The 17,178-nt window shown below is 49.4% G+C and overlaps 1 protein-coding gene across 2 annotated transcripts; it reads left to right on the forward strand.

The window, feature by feature from the left end:
• Positions 1–124: 124 nt before the first annotated feature.
• Positions 125–17,178, forward strand: LOC133357591 (death effector domain-containing protein-like). 2 transcript variants are annotated; one of them, XM_061575601.1, is made up of 5 exons: positions 125–1,473; positions 3,942–4,449; positions 7,900–7,974; positions 13,235–13,333; positions 14,711–17,178. In XM_061575601.1, exons 2-5 carry the CDS (start codon positions 4,008–4,010, stop codon positions 15,127–15,129), a joined length of 1,035 nt encoding a protein of 344 aa, XP_061431585.1. In that variant the 5' UTR covers positions 125–1,473; positions 3,942–4,007; the 3' UTR covers positions 15,130–17,178. The 2 variants fall into 2 exon arrangements, with proteins under 2 accessions (XP_061431585.1, XP_061431586.1); XM_061575602.1 differs by lacking the exon at positions 125–1,473 and adding an exon at positions 2,120–2,262.

The raw sequence follows: 17,178 nt of genomic DNA on the forward strand, positions 1-17,178 counted from the left end.
CTCACGCCGGAGGCAGGCCAGTGACGTCACGCGTCAGCGAGTCACGTGACTACGAGTGCGCGCGTATTGATGACGTCACTCACGCCGGAGGCAGGCCAGCGACGGCGTCGCCAAGGGGCGGCAGTGACGTCACGCATCGGCAACCATTCGCTGACGTCACCCGGATGTGACGTTCAAAATCCTCGCCGCGAGAGCCCGGATGAGAGCTGTGACGTCACCCACACGAAATAATATTGGGAGCGACGCGTGACGTCACGATTAAATAACCGGCAGTGACGTCACGGGGCGAGCGGAAGCGCCGGCACGTGCCGAGTAAACAGCCGAGAGCGAGCTCGCGTGTCCACCCTCATCCACCACACTCACCCTGAGCACACTCACCACACTCGCCCTCACCCACCACTCATCACCCACCACACTCACACTTAGCACCCTCACCCTTAGCACACACCCTCACCCACCACTCTCACTCGCCACACTCATCCTCATCACACTCACCCACACTCACTCACCCTTAGCACACTCACCCTCACCCACCACACTCCACTCACCCTTAGCACACACCCTCACCCACCACTCTCACTCGCCACACTCACTCACCCTTAGCACACTCACCCTCACCCACCACACTCCACTCACCCTTAGCACACACCCTCACCCACCACTCTCACTCGCCACACTCATCCTCATCACACTCACTCACTCACTCACCCTTAGCACACTCACCCTCACCCACCACACTCCACTCACCCTTAGCACACACCCTCACCCACCACTCTCACTCGCCACACTCACTCACCCTTAGCACACTCACCCTCATCCACCACACTCCACTCACCCTTAGCACACACCCTCACCCACCCCTCTCACTCGCCACACTCACCCACACTCACTCACCCTTAGCACACTCACCCACCACACTCACTCACCCTTAGCACACTCACCCTCACCCACCACACTCCACTCAGCCTTAGCACACTCACCCTCACCCACCACTCTCACTCGCCACACTCACCCACACTCACTCACCCTTAGCACACTCACCCTCACCCACCACACTCCACTCACCCTTAGCACACCCACCCTCATCACACTCACCCACCACCCTGACCCACCCTTAGCACACTCGCCCTCACCCACCCTCACCCACCACACTCACCCTGATCTACCACACTCGCCCACACTCACCCTCACCCACCACATTCACCCTCACTCACCACATTCACCCTCACTCACCACACTCGCCCACACTCACCTTCACCCACCACACTCACCCTCACCCACCACACTCGCCCACCACACTCACCCACCACACTCGCCCACCACACTCGCCCTCATCACACTCACCCCGCGCACTCGCCGTCTATACTACACGCACTACTCAAACACTGCACACAATACACTCCACTCGCCCTCAATCACACGAGGTAGTCCACATTACACACTAAATACACCACGGACCTTCAATCACACGAGGTAATCTAGTCGACACTATACACACACAACACTCAAGCACCACGCACTGTACACCATACACAATCACCCCACTGTACATTATATACACTACACACGCAGGAGGTATTCTACATGTACACAAATCTATTACACACAGGCCGTACGTACTACACAGGTGCACTCTATACAATTCACATCACACTCTTAATACACTCATCGTGCACACAAGGCATGCCTCCATACATTCTATAATACACACATCCGTGCACTTACTACACGATATCTTCCGAATATTTAGGATCTTACATTACTCTCATACTACACACACAGTACACTATACGTATAATACACTGCACACACGAGGCATTCAACAATCTATATTACAGTGTATATTACCCACACTGTAAACTAAGAACGCCATTACACAAACTATGCACATAAAATGCACAGATTGTACAGTACAGCCTCTACGTTAATTGAATTCTAAATACTATACACACACATACCAAATACGTGACATGCACTTGTGTACATTCGCATGAACGTACGACGCACACCGCATTGAGAGTAAGTTTTCGAGTTGTTTTTGTTGAACCAGGTGAGGATACTTCACGAGGCGAGTAAGGTCTCCCCTTTTGTCAGGGTTACCTGGGACATTTGTGGGCCAGCAATTGAGTAATTTGCGGTGGCATTTGAGACATTTTGACACAAACAACATTCTTTTGGGAATTTATTCTGGCAGCCGCCACAGCAATGACGTCGCGGGGTCTTTAACGTCCCCAATGTATTGGACCCCGCAGTTATATTTCGGTAAATAAACCACCGCGTGCAAACACATTGGGTGCACACGTGCGGTATACGCAGTAAATGCTGCACGCACATGCTTAGAATAACAACTGTTTGCACTTACAAACTATTCATACATATATACTACACCCCAAACACAGCTAAGTATCCTGGCAGCCACCACACGACATAGCACAGCAGACACTGCAAGACGATACCACTCATACCTGGACACACTGCAGAGTATCACACAAGAATACACTTCACATACGACAGTAGCTACGTGACATCACACTACACAAGTACTCGACACGATCTTCGCAGACTGGACTACTAACAATATACTGCACATCTTAGACGACACACCACAAACACACCACAGTAACTCAACACACACCACACAGTAACACACACACGCCACACCACACAGTAACACACACACCACAGTAACACACACACAGTAACACACACACAGTAACACAGTAACACACACAGTAACACACTAACAACCCACACACTAACAACCCACACACTAACAAACCACACAGTAACACACCACACAGTAACACACACACAGTAACACACACACACACACCACACAGTAACACACACAGTAACACACACCACAGAGTAACACACTAACAACCCACACACTAACAAACCACACAGTAACACACACACAGTAACACACACACAGTAACACACACAGTAACACACACACAGTAACACACACACAGTAACACACACCACACAGTAACACACACCACACAGTAACACACACACAGTAACACACACACACAGTAACACACACACCACACAGTAACACACACACAGTAACACACACACTAACACACACACACAGTAACACACACACTAACACACACACACAGTAACACACACAGTAACACACACAGTAACACACACCACACAGTAACACACAGTAACACACACCACACAGTAACACACACAGTAACACACACCACACAGTAACACACAGTAACACACACCACACAGTAACACACACACAGTGACACACACACACAGTGACACACACACACAGTGACACACACACAGTAACACACACACTAACACACACACACAGTAACACACACACAGTAACACACAGTAACACACACCACACAGTAACACACACCACACAGTAATACACACAGTAACACACACCACACAGTAACACACACACAGTGACACACACACACACACAGTAACACACACACAGTAACACACAGTAACACACAAAGACGACGATCCTCCGTATAGGCGTAGCATCCCTTTGGGGCAAGTGCTGTTAGCGAGCACCGCACAACTAACAATGACACCAACACAAGCGGCACAGTAACTGGCACAGGCAGTGACAACAACAACAACAGCCACAACAACAACAACACCACCCGTAGCCACACGGAGCCGACTCGACACAAGCGCCCCTTCCTGCTGCCCACAACGCCAATTCTCTTCCGATATCCTCCTCCCCCGACTTCATCCTGCCTCTCCTTGCCAGGCCTCGCACCTCCCTCAGCTGTCGTCTCTCCACGTCATCTCCCCCCCTACCCCCTCGTCGCTGCTCGCATCGTCGCATCTTCTTACATCTCCCCCTGCTCGCTCATCATCAACTCGCTCTTCCTTCCTTCCTCGTCCACCGCCTCATCGCCTCTTCTTCGTCCCCTCCTCCTCCCCCCCAGCAGCTTCCTCCCCCGCCCGGCCCCCGACGACCCCGAGGAAGTCCGGGACCCGCGTCCTCCTCGCAGAAGATGGCCTCGGCCTCCTCCTCCTCCGCCTCGTCAACCTCCTCCGCCTGCTCTCCGCCCACCCCCCCGTGGCCCGAGGAGTCGTCTGCGCGGCGTCTCGGCCTCTGCTCCCCGCTGGGCTCGCTGCGCTCCCTGGGCGGCCGCCTGTCCCGCCAGGACGTGGCGGCGCTGCGGGAGCGCTTCCCCGCCGAGCTCGGGGCTGGACCCGCAGCCGCCGCCGGCCGAGGAGGAGGAGGAGACGACGACGACGGCGGCGGCTGCTGGGGGGGGAACCCGGGGGGAGGCAGCAGCGGCTGGAGCGGCGAGGAGGCGCTGCTGGCGCTGGCCCGGGCCGGGCGCCTGGGCGAGGGGGAGCCCCGCGCCCTCCGCAGGATTCTGCGAGCGGCCAACAGACTCGACCTGGCGCACAGAGCCGCGGGGGGCTCGTACGGGGCGAGCGCGCAGGGTACGGGGCCTGCACGGGGCATGGTGGAGGGGGGGGGCATGGGGACACCGAGACACACGGGGACGTGGGGGATATGGGGGATATGGGGGGACACGGAGACACACGGGGACGTGGGGGACATGCGGATATGGGGGGACATGCGGATATGGGGGGACACGGGGACGTGGGGGATATGGGGACGTGGGGGACAAGGGGATATGGGGGGACACGGGGACATGTGGGGGGGCATGGGGACACGGAGACACACGGGGACCTGGGGACGTGGGGGACACGGGGACATGGGGGGGGGGGCATGGGGACACGGGGACCTGGGAGACACAGGGGACCTGGGAGACACGGAAGACCGGGGGGGACATGGCGATGTGGGGAGGGGACACATGGGGACAGCGTGTGGACAGCGGGACAGGAGGACATGGAGACAGGTGACGTGACAAAGTTGTGGGGGGACATGGATCGATGTAGTTCGACGTGGCATTGGACACGCATTGGTACCACCAGGGTGCAGAAGATACTGGCTGGGACACGTTGACACGGCCATTGTGGGGAAGAGGGAGGACGCACAAAGGAATGGTGACAAGGGGACACGGGAGATATTGGCCAGAGTGGAGGACACAACCGACATGGTGGAGGCTATACCGAGACATCGTGAGGGTGACAGTCGGGGAGAAATACGGGGGGTGTCTGGGGTGGAGCAACCCAGATCTTTCCCTGACACTCACTTGATATAATTCAACGTGAAGCTGTCAGGGTGACTGATTTTGAACTTCAGAAATCCGATGAGCTATGAAGCCCTTTTAACACATGTCCAGTAGGGGCGGGTAAGACCGTTACAGCAACAAACAACACAACAACACGATACGAGTGCACAGTTCAAGAAAGTAAACAAATAACCCAAACACATACAAATACAACTAAACCATCCTGATCCTACCAGGCAAAATCTGCTGCTTTTTCAACACTAAATGCAAGCTCGGAGCAAGGCAGCAAAACTTTACAAAAACAGTCCCAAAGCACACCAAGACAACACAGCAGTACCGCAATAAAATAGCAAATTACAATTGAACTATCGATACACGGCAAGCATCAAGGTTACTAATCACTTTTGTAAATGTGGTTGTACCCAGTGCTAATCTTCTGCTTCGGAATATTTTGTGAAGTAATATTTACGATGTTAAGGGAGGAAATAGGGTTGTTGTTCCCAAATGTTTGTGCTTTAACGGCAAAGGCTCCATCACCGATTCCAACTCTTGGTCTAAGGATAGTTAAAAATACAATTAGATGAACGTCTTAGGTTTCTTGGCTTTGACATTGGGGTTCATGAATTAGCTATGTATAGCGGAGATTTGCCAATTAAGGATTTTATGGCTGAACAGGGCCCAGTGTAGACTTCTTCTCGCATCAAGTGATGTGGAAGTGGATTCTAAGTAGAAGTCGCAATGGTGGGTCCTGTATGGTCACATCTAGTGCAAATCGAAGAGCGGAATGATAAAGTGGGTTTAGTCTGTCATTTTTTTCACGAGTAGCTGATCTGTAAGCAGCATCACAGAAATCATCAAGCGGCAGAATGATAGCTTCAACAATTTGCAGGCGCAATCAAATGAAAAAAACAACTTTTTTTTCCTTTATCATTTTTTTTGATGATCCAGCACCCACTGATTCCCTGCAGTCCCTTGGCTCAGCAGCAAAGTCAGTCGCCTCCTTTTCACTCTTGCTGCCGGGATTGCCGTGTCCGTGAACTTTGATTCTTCCACCCATTTCGAGGACTGTTTAGCTTCACCTGGGACTATATTTTGTCTCTGCTGTGTTCAACTACTGCACGGCAAGTCACAGCGATTCTCTTTATGCGCCTTATCTCGTACTGCTCCACCTCCAAATTCCCTCGCTTTGTCTATCTTCTTAAGGATTTGTTATAACCTTGTCAATTCAAGAAACAGCTCTTATTACAATTTTGATCGTAGCGTTTATTGCTGGCCACCTGATATTGTGTGCCTATTGGCCTCTGCTCAGCAACTTGTGAATTTTGAAAAGGTGGAATTAAGTGAAAATAAAATCAAAACGTTATTTTGTTGCATTGTGCGCAGTCGTTGGTACAATAGAAAACGCGGTTTAATCGTGGGCGGCTGTGAAACACAGATCTGGACTCAAAATTTCAGATATGCGGCCTTGCTCTCTGACCCGGCGCCTTTGAGCCACAAACCCATCTCCAAACTATAACCAGAAGACAGACATGATGAGACCAATACAAATAGCCTGACAATAGACACAAACCTACAGTATACAGTTAAGACACAGGAACATCACAAGACCATCAAGACGTGTTCGTGTCAAAATCCAGATAAACCTCACGCTGGCCCAAATGAGACCACACATCTGGCTGACCCAACCCGCTACTTCCAGCAGTGCAGAGCCAATTGACCTGATGGCTCTTGCTATACCTAATAAATGAACTTGAACTTGCAAGTGGCACTTGGGATTAATGCCTAGAAGAAGTGCAAGCGAAATCGGCATCAAACGCAAGAACAGTTGTCATACAGTGTCAGAATACAAACTATTGAGATTCAAAACTTGGCTATCAAAATTATAAAGAGGGCATGTTTAATGTAAAGTGTTGTTTATTCACTGAGAATGGTTTAGACCACTGGACTTGCAAGCCAGATGGAGCCCGTTCGATTCCCTGGCATGGCAGTTGCATCAGTGGTGCACGTGTGTCCACGCAGCAATTTGAATGGGTACATCATTTATCCACCCACCATTCCACCTGAAGTGAAATGGATGTTACGTGGTGGAAGTCGTGAAGGGGGGACGCCACACAATGTCTTGTTACGGAGTCAGCAGACTCGACAGATTTGTGACAATGTTGTACTTGTGGGTGATTTCAGAGATGCTTGGTGACATCTCTACAGGAGAGTTAAACGTCTGTTATGCTTGTTGAAATGTCTTAACAAAGAGCATGAAAGATACTTTAACAAAAAACGGACGATAAGACCAAAGCACGAAGAATCATGGTTTTTTTACAAGATCAACCCGATATAAGCACAAACTGTCCTTTCAGTTAAACACAACACATCCGGTTCACTTGTGAAATGTTGTGAAGGGATTCTTCGCCTCATGACATGACGCTGATTGCACAGTTTGAATAAATTGGCAGGGGGGAGTGGACAGACTAAATAATATTTAAAAAACGGTGCCTTTTAGGCAACGTTAAAGAAATGCAGCAGATGCACCACAGTCACTGGAGTGTTGATGAAAGTCACTTTAAAAGTCTTTTACATTTCATAGATGTAGCCACATGTCAACATGTGGGACCACTCAAGCCTCGCAGCTTAGGTGTGTGGCTACAAGAGAAGAGCTGTGTGCTGAGTAGCGCACGTTGCACACTTCTCTGCGCACTGCGCTGCGCCTGTAAGCATGGGTGGTGCGCGTGTCCCTGGCGCTCTGTGCGGTGTGCAGTGTATTTGGAGCAGGCCGAGGCACGCGAGGAGGAGCCTGTGACTCCGCTGCCGCCCTCCCGTAACCTTCGCGCAGGTAAATCCACTCGCAGATCGCGCTGCACCGACCGCGAAAACCCAAAGCAACGAGGGGTGTAAACATTCATAACTTCACCCACATCGCTAAATCTTTCCCCGCACATTGCTAAATCTTTCCCCGCACAGCACGTGCGTCAAATTGCGCGTGACGTAAAATAATGAATTATTTTTTAAATTGTGCATGAGTCATTGTGTTGAAACAGAATCCATCAATTCACATCTCAGTAGTTGCCTACACTTGCCGCAACAATGGCAATTAAAGAATCATCGCTTGAAATATGTTCACTTTTGAAACTGGTAAGGGAGAAATGTTACATACCTCGTACATGTGTCTCAGCCGACAATTAATGCTACTTTGTGGTACAATACGTCTGCTGTAGAAGGTTGTGCGTTGATTGTGTTCATTGTGAAGCGAGTTCTGGTTTGTACATTGAATGGTACTGCCAATGCGCAATACAGTTCCTTGAGTTTGACTTAAAATGGGAACAACAGATTTTTGGAGATACCTGCCCAAGCTACATTGTCCCTGGCTGCCCACCAGCATGCAAATGCAACTTTGTTGATACATTTTTATTTAATGTCATGGTCAAGCACTTTATTGTAGTGTCACAGTGATATCACTGCCACACATTTCAAGATGTCACTTGATTGACGCTGGTGTAACCATCAACCGCATCAACGGGCCCATCACCTGCATAGATGGAAAGTTAATGACAAACCATGGTAATATTATTGTGGCCATACAACCCAAACGATGGACCATACAGTAATCCACTATCGTCTGCGCTCCTTCAACAAGAGGAGGAAACTACGCGAAATTTCTGCTGAAGCCCTCTCATCATGGCTAGCAGACCTCAACATTGGCATCTAGCTCCTGAACATGTTGCCTTACACGAAAATATAATAGTGACGTCACCTAATGCAGGAGAGCACTTCAACTTGAATTGGAATAGTTTTTTTTTATTTCAACTCAACAAAGTTTAAAACTCTTGCCAGGGCAGTGTTACACACAGCCTGTGGTGTGTGGCTACTAGAGAATATTGTTTTTTCTGCCATTCCGTTCTCAAATTTGCAAAACTGTCCACCATGAGGCATCGGTATCCTTAAGCTGGGTGTTACCGCAACCACCCGCTTCGCCGCACGGCAATCACCATCATCGCCTTGTCTGTTTAAGACCGTTATAAACACTCGACATTAATTCTTTGCCACACATTCCCAGTGCGACCACACCATAGGAGGAGATACCAAGTAAAGCTTCATGCAAATGGGTTCACGTTATCTACTTGCCCCATCTCACCCCGCCCAGCAGGTTTTGAAGTTTCACAGATCCAAATGATCCGCCAATTAGGGTGGCCGCCCTTTCCACTGTAGTTCTAACGTGGACACATTTCTCAGTCAGCCTCGGTCTTTTACCAAAACTGCAGTTATTTTCAAGTAAAGTTCACATTCTCAACACAGATCCTTTTTTGGCTAACCATCGAACAAAGGCCGTCACCGGATCGCGCGCTTTCAAATGCGCTTTAACACTCTTTCGTTCGATATTAGGGAGCCACTGGAGCTAAGCACTTTAAAATATAGATTGAAAACTAATTTCTTTTGAACTGCATTTTGTGTTTAGTTTGTTGTCCCTCAGCATCTTCGATAAGCACAGTTGGCTACGTACGGTGCGAATCATTTCTGCCACCAGAACACAGACGCCTATTTCCTGGATTCACAGCTATTGTCGGAACTGATTGAATGTCTGCATTTTTACTGACAATCGAACAGGGATCCGTTTCAGCAGGACAAACTTTTTTTGAATAGATTTGTTTGCTTGACTTTGGTCTGGGGGTGAGCTGCCTCTTTCGTTTTGCATTAAATCAATGCCTGGTTATTGTCTAGGTGATGACTAAAAATTATTTTTTAAAAATGAGCTTCTCCAAAGGAGGAGACAGTGTTGTTAAAGCCTGTCGTAGTAAGAATAGGAATCATAGTATTTATTTATACTGGAGGAATCCGGTGAGCTCTAAAGCTCTTTTTCATAGATGTCCAGTCGGGGCGGGTCATAACGTTACAGTCGTGGCGAGGAACGCCCACCACTTGATTGATCGCAGACACTTTGCTCATTGGATTTTCCCGTACAACCTTACAAAACATCTCCTTGTTGTCGAAATGGCAAGAAAAGTACCACGAGGTGGCATTGATTCCCCACTCGCCAGAGAGACTCACAACCACACACAGTGGACAGCACCAGGAAATGCGCCTCAGCCAATGGCGCGTGGTGGAGCTGTGTGAGGGGGCGGGGTCGGTGAGAATAACTCAGCCAATGGTAACCTCTGACCTCTTGTATTTGTAAAATCTAATATTGCTATTTTTTGATGGATTTCCCATGTAAACACAGGGCCGGCAGATGCAACAAGGCAGCCGAACACGGGTGGCACGCAAAATTTTATCCGAATAATGTTCCCGTATTTTGGCTCCTCAGTGCGTGCACACTGCCTCCTGATGCCTGAGGAAATGATTGGAAATGATAAATATGGACATATTAATTTTCAGGACGAAGCATATGACATAACGCATGTCATGAATTTTAATGAGCTTGTGAAATCCATAAGAGGTTTTTTGGGTTAGATCGCGTAAATATATAAATGTGTCGTTAACCCCGCCACCACCCGACACAGCCAACTAGTAAGGGTTGTCATGTAAATAGAACATGCCAATTCGTCACTAGTACAGCACGCTGGTGTGTTGGAGAACCAAGCCACAACATTGACAATCTGAGTACGACGTTTCGGCAGAAATTACAACTAACTTCATCAGGCGGGTTTAACGACACACATATTTACACAATCTAACCTATAAAACCTCTTATGCATGATATTGGTCGTGAAATCCTACCTGTTAAACTAAGCTTGTGAAAGGTGGCCAACGCACTGCTTCCTAGGCATAAGTAGATAAATGCTTATGAATATTAATGTGCTTCCAGGTGGACTTTTATGGGTAATGATGCTGTCTCAAACCATACCCTCTGCACCAATGCAAGCTAATGGTTGCTTACAGCATGAATAAGCCCCTACACGCCTCCACTCGCATTTCCGTGCCCTGTGATGTCAATATGAGTGTTTAAATCATATTGTACAAAAAAACTGCAGAAGCTAATTGGACACGGAATTAATTTAGTTAAACCTGAGGGGATTCCAAAGAACACAGGATGAAATGTTACTCTCCTTTGTGGAAGCACTTCCAAGAGTTCATGAACAGTGAACCTGGTGAAATTTGGGGAGCGCATCGTCAGTAGTGAACCTTTGGTTCCTAGGGTGTTTCGGCCTTTCATACTATACACCCTCCCCAAAGGCGGCCAGCGACAGGGTGACCAATCCTACGTTTGCGTCCCATTCCCAATTAGTCATAGGAGTCGCCTTGTTGTTGATAGCCAACATCCCATGGGACTATGCATGGCAGGGGCATCCTCCCTGAGTCAAGCATTGTTGACTGCATACCTCCTGGCCCTCTCATTTTGGGGCCCAGCTGGGGTCTTTCCTCTTCATCCAAAGCCACTGACTGCTGCCTTCTGCCGCCTCCGATACAGTTCTGATTGCCGAACGCTGGCTCTGGCCCTTAATTCCCAGGTCTCTAAGCAGTCTGGTTGTAGATGTTGCCACAAAACCTCTGCAGCCCACCTCCACTGGTCGGACTTCTGTGTTCCAGCCATGATGCCGTGCTTCGGCAGCTAGATCGGAATAGCGCAGATGTTTTCGCTCATAAGCCTCATCTACTGAGTCCTCCCAGGGTACTGTGAGCTCAATTTGTAAGAAAGAAAAAACCCGTTAATTGAATGTCCAGTGCAATGTTTAACGTTTCAAGCAAGCAACCTGACAATCCATAATTTCAGATTGACAAGTCTTGTTCAAGCGAACTGAGAAATGAACTGATCCTCTTAGGGTTGGCTTGAGCTTCGTTGAGTCTTAACTAAACTAATGCTTGTATTTTACCAGGTAAGACCCATTGAGCTATATAGCTCTCTTTCAGGAGCGATCTGGCCACAAATGATAACTCAACGCAGTGGCTTATCACGTGGAATTTTATGGCAACCAAATGTGGAGGGAAAAACCGAAGGACCTGGAGAAAAATCCACGCGACCACGGGGAGAGAGAACATGCAAACTCCAAATATACAGCAGGCATCAGGGTCGGGATCGAACCCACGGCCTCCTGTGTACCAGGCGAGGGAGTTAACATCTCGTAGCCACCGTGGCGCCTCGAGTCGGAGTCGGAGGAGTTGTCTCCTTACTCAAGTAAGCAATGGGGTGGGGGCTCATGTCTGTAGCCCCGAACCAGTGATGGGAATTCAACATTCCTATTACAGGAGCAAGGTTCGATAGGATCTCCACTGTTGTACAATATCACGTGAGAAATGTATTAATTTTTTTAAACGGTCGTTGTCACCGACAACTCTAGATGTCACGTAGCATTAAAACTCGTGTTTGGGAAATAATGGGATTATGAATGGGATCGGTAGATTTCTCAGAAGATTAGCAAATGGGAGTGCCTTTTGTCCTTAATCACGTACGTGCTTGATCACTTTCATTGGGCAGAAACATAAATGGCTGCTTGCGGGTTGAAGGCAAAGTGTCTCCTATTGTTACGTTTCGAGTAACTTTGCATTATTTGAGTCCAATCTCTATAACGCTCAATGATGTCAAGGACTGAGATATTCCATGTGTGGCAGAGTGTGGAATTCCTATCAGCATGGGGAACTGTGTTAATTTCTCCAACCTGCAGAGGAGCAGCTGTGTGAATTCTGGGCCTTGGAAGCTGTCGTTATGAATGCCGCTTGTGGTGCAGAATGTCTCCCGCAACCCTGACGGCCGCGATCTGCCAGCGCAACTTCAGTGCAATCGTCACCGCCAACTGCCACAGCATCCCCTGCGATAAAAATCGGTTTCCCATAATCTAAACAAATCTCATCGCAGCTCCCCCTCGTGGGCCACAGTGACAGCAACTTCCAACCGGGATGACAGGTCATCATGGCTTGCCTCTATTACATCGATGTAGTGACTGGCGATAATAATGTGCTGCATAAAGTACACTCCGCGTTGAATGACCGGTTAACCGTTGCCTACAAAGTTGATATCGTTCCTCGTGCTGACGGTTGTCCGCAAGTTATTTCCGTGACCCCGCTGCACTAGCGGCCTTTGATGGGGGTTGCGCTTATGGAGGGGAGGGCGAGGCTGACGCGGGGGGTGGGGTGCGCTTGTTGTGCGATGGCCGTGGCGCCAGGCGTGCGTGTGCGCAGGCGTACGAGCCGGTTCCCCAGGATGCAGATGCATGGCAGGGCTGGTAGAGAGGCCACCGATGGCACCGAGAAGCGCACGTGCGGTAAGTCAGAGCGATGGTGTGCTCCCGAGTGCGGACGGACTTATGCACACGCACGCACACGCGCTCACACATGCGCATACACACGCGCTCACACGCGCTGACACGCGCACGCACACACGTGCACGCGCATGCGCACACACGCGCGCACACACGCGCACACACGCGCACACACGTGCACACACGCGCACACACATGCGCGACCACCGGGAGATCCTCGTCTACACTGAGCTAGCGGAGGAAAATTCCACATTCCACGCAGAGCCGGCACCGCTGCCGTCCTGGGTTCGATGCTACGTAAAGCCGCCTGTGAATCAACTGGGTTCTCAAGTGTCGGGAGTTGATGATTGCAGCCCGGTCAGTGAACAAAAAAACCCGAATTTGGTCCTACATTTTAGTGGATAAATTCCTTCTCTGAGAATAAAAAAATTGGCTTTACTGTCACTTGACAAACCCCTCTCGTGTGCCAAATGGGTTGGAAGTTCTGCCCTGTACTGTGCGTGACCCAGAGGTTACTTTGAAGAAGGAATCTCAGAGGTAGCTCTGGTATACGCTTCCGTGGACCGTTCTCCAACATGAGGGAGATCTGCAGGGATATGCCTGGGGCACAATCTGGATAAAATTGGGGAAAATAACAAAGGGGATTAAGTGAGTAATTTTATACGCAAGCTTTCGCAACCAATGTTTCATAATTCACGTGCATGGTGTGCTGATGATGACATGGCACCTACTTAAAAACCTGGATCAGGAAGCTTATTCACACCAAAGTTGAGCTTTGTCAACACCGTGATGATGCTGGATTTAATATCCAGCGAAACCTACCCAGCTAAATATGTACATGCTCTTCAACACTGCTGCAGTTTTGCTGATAAACCAAATCAATCGTCAAATTTGCCCCATCACGTGACAACTTGATTTGATTGACTCTGTCAGGTGGGGGAGGGTTGTTAAAATTTGACATTACACTAACAGGATCTAACCCAGGAGACCGATCATGAATCGGATTAAGTGTGTATCACAGGGGTGCCGCGGTGGTCAGATGGTAAGTACCTCGCCTGGTATACAGAAGGTTGTGGGTTCGATTTCAACCCTGACGCCTGCTGTATATTTGAAGTTTGCATGCTCCCCGTGGATGCGTGGATTTTTCTTCGAGTCCTCAGCTATTTCCCTTCACATTTAGAATCAACATCACGCGTTTATTTGGCTGCTATCAATTTCCACATGATAACACACCTTGTTGAGCTAGAATTTGTGATGGCCAGGTTGCTTCTGCAAAAGAGCTACGTAGCTCAGTGGGGCCAGACCTGGCAAAGTAAAAAAATAGTTTTTCCCGAGTTTTATTTGAACGGTCGCTGAAATGCCTTGCGTTGTGTGCGGCAGACATTCGCTTGCGCGTGCGCGCAGAGTACTGCCACCACGACGCCGCGTTGCAGGAGAGCGTTTTCTCCAACAAGCCCGACCCTCTGGAGCGCCAGCTCGAGAGGTTCTCGCAGGCCGTCGCGACGCTTAAGTCACGCGACCTTGGCGCCATCATCTGCGACATCAAGTTCTCGGCCCTCACGTACCTCGACGCGTTCTGGCGCGACTATCTCAACGGGTCGCTTCTGGAGGCCCTCAAGGGCGTCTTCATCACTGACTCGCTCAAGCAGGCCGTGGGGCACGAGGCCATCCGCCTGCTGGTGAACGTAGACGAGGATGACTACGAGGCCGGGCGGAGGAGGTTGCTGGGCAACACGAGTCCATCGGCGGCGGCAGGGGAAGCGGCGGCGGCGCCGGCGGCAGGAGCAGCGGGGCTCTGATGCGGCGAGCGCCGGGAGTGAGCCGTGTTGGCTTGCCCGCTGCCCGTCCTGTACGATGCTCGTCGCCACGGATAGTTAAAGGGGCTTGTAACGATCCACACCCCGCCCACCCGCCCGCCCGCAGCCGCTGTCGACGATTGTCGCGGCTGAATTTCGAGAGCGTCTGTCCTTTGTTGTGTCGTTTTGACTTTCTCATTCGTGTTGTCTCTCGTTTTTTTTGTCTCGTCGTTCTCACCATTAGCCTCAACGTTAACATCTGTACATAAGTTGCACGATTGATGCTTACACGCAAATATAATTGATGCTTACACGCATGATTCGGTGCACGTATTGTGAGTGTAAGAATTGATTTTAATAGGTGGATCGTTACATGCCTAATATTTAACATTATACAAAACTAAGCATCTAATTATATATGTTAATTCTAGATTTGAAGCTTTCGTGACTGCAATGATTCATATTCTTAGGTTTTTTCGGTAAAGTCACGTAGGTAAAAAACATTAAAAAGTAAAATAAAATAAAAATCACGACGTTTCGGAGGCAACACAAGCTTCCGTCTTCAGGTGGTACCGTCACAGCCACGACAGCTGTATCAAGTAAATGAGAGATTGCAGGAGCTACCACTCCGTTTATATAATGGTTGGAGAAGGTGGTGGGGCAAGGGCCGCATACTTTTATTAATATGGTAAGGTGAGGTTTAAGACTAAGAATAGACTGCATAACAAAGGCTGAGCCTTAATTTTTTTTTACCTACGTGACTTTACCGAAAAAACCTAAGAACATGTATGTTTAACACATTCAATGGTTGGTATACTTTCTATTCATTGTTTAGTCTCCAAAAATCACTTCGGTAAAATGGTATTTCCATTTTGTAGACGTGTTTTACAGAGACGATGATTGGAGCAGAGGGACTTTCCACAAGCAGACGTACACATGGGCATCACCGTGTGTTTGCAGAGCACTCGCAACGCGAAACAACACAAAAGGCAAATGTGCATTCGCAGGCAAACATTTGCCGCATCGCAGGCTCATGGGCATACGTACAACACATGGGAACAATTCAAGCGTAATTGGACAGTTGGGCGCACTTTCAAATGCGCGCAAGCCGGTCACATTACTGCTCCATCTCCACGGCGGTCGTCCGTGCTTCCCCCTTCCCCCTTCCTTGGCTGCTCCTCCGTCGTCAGTCTCGACCGCCGGCCGTCTTCCCTCGTCGCGACGCGTCCCCCGCCCAGGCGCACTTGCCTCTCAGCGGTCGACATGATGACGACGACTCTGACGTGCTCCCCTTTCCGTCCGTCTTGTCCGTCGTCACCATTCGTGTACTTGTCAGCATCTGTTGCATTTTCTATGTCACGTCGTTGTCCACGTTTCTGATCCCTGTGTTATAGCAGTTAATATACTCGGTAAAAACTGAATCCTTTCTGCACATTGCTTTCGTTTAATAGGTTCGGTTTTTCCAGAGAACCTTGTATATGAACTCTGATGTGATTTACAGTTGTGTCCTGTCAAGATCTCTTCAGTTTAGCAGACTTGTACAAGACTTGTTTTTTTTTTGGCTTTTGTTTTGTTGATATTTATCTCGAGCCCAACTTTAATAGTGTGCACATACAGACACGAAACCACGCATCACGACTGGATATCAAGCAACGCCCCATGGCCACCGAATGAAACGTCACGACATTCACACCCCGCTGGTGCGACGGGGACCCGCGTCTGCAGTGAAGAGTCGACGAGCCGCCACACCGCACGCTATGTAACGCAAATGGTCGCCATTTGCGTACACGAGGTCGAACAATTTGCGGTTGCATACCAAGAGACGTGCTGTTACTTTTGTGTCTAGTTGCGCGGCACACATTTTTTAAAAACGTGTTTGGCTCATTCCCGTCCGCTCTCGCGCGAGGAGTAGGCGACTGCACACGCGGGAGGGTTGCGGCTCCATCCTGGCAGCGTCGCATCTGACGACACCTGCCTATGACCGTGCACTTCGTGGTACCTTTGCATTTACTTTAAATAAAGATTGATATGAGCACATTGATCTCTTGTGTG

This window comes from Lethenteron reissneri, chromosome 58, assembly GCF_015708825.2.
Source record: "Lethenteron reissneri isolate LAM-NWPU_2019-01 chromosome 58, ASM1570882v1, whole genome shotgun sequence".
NCBI lineage: Eukaryota > Metazoa > Chordata > Hyperoartia > Petromyzontiformes > Petromyzontidae > Lethenteron > Lethenteron reissneri.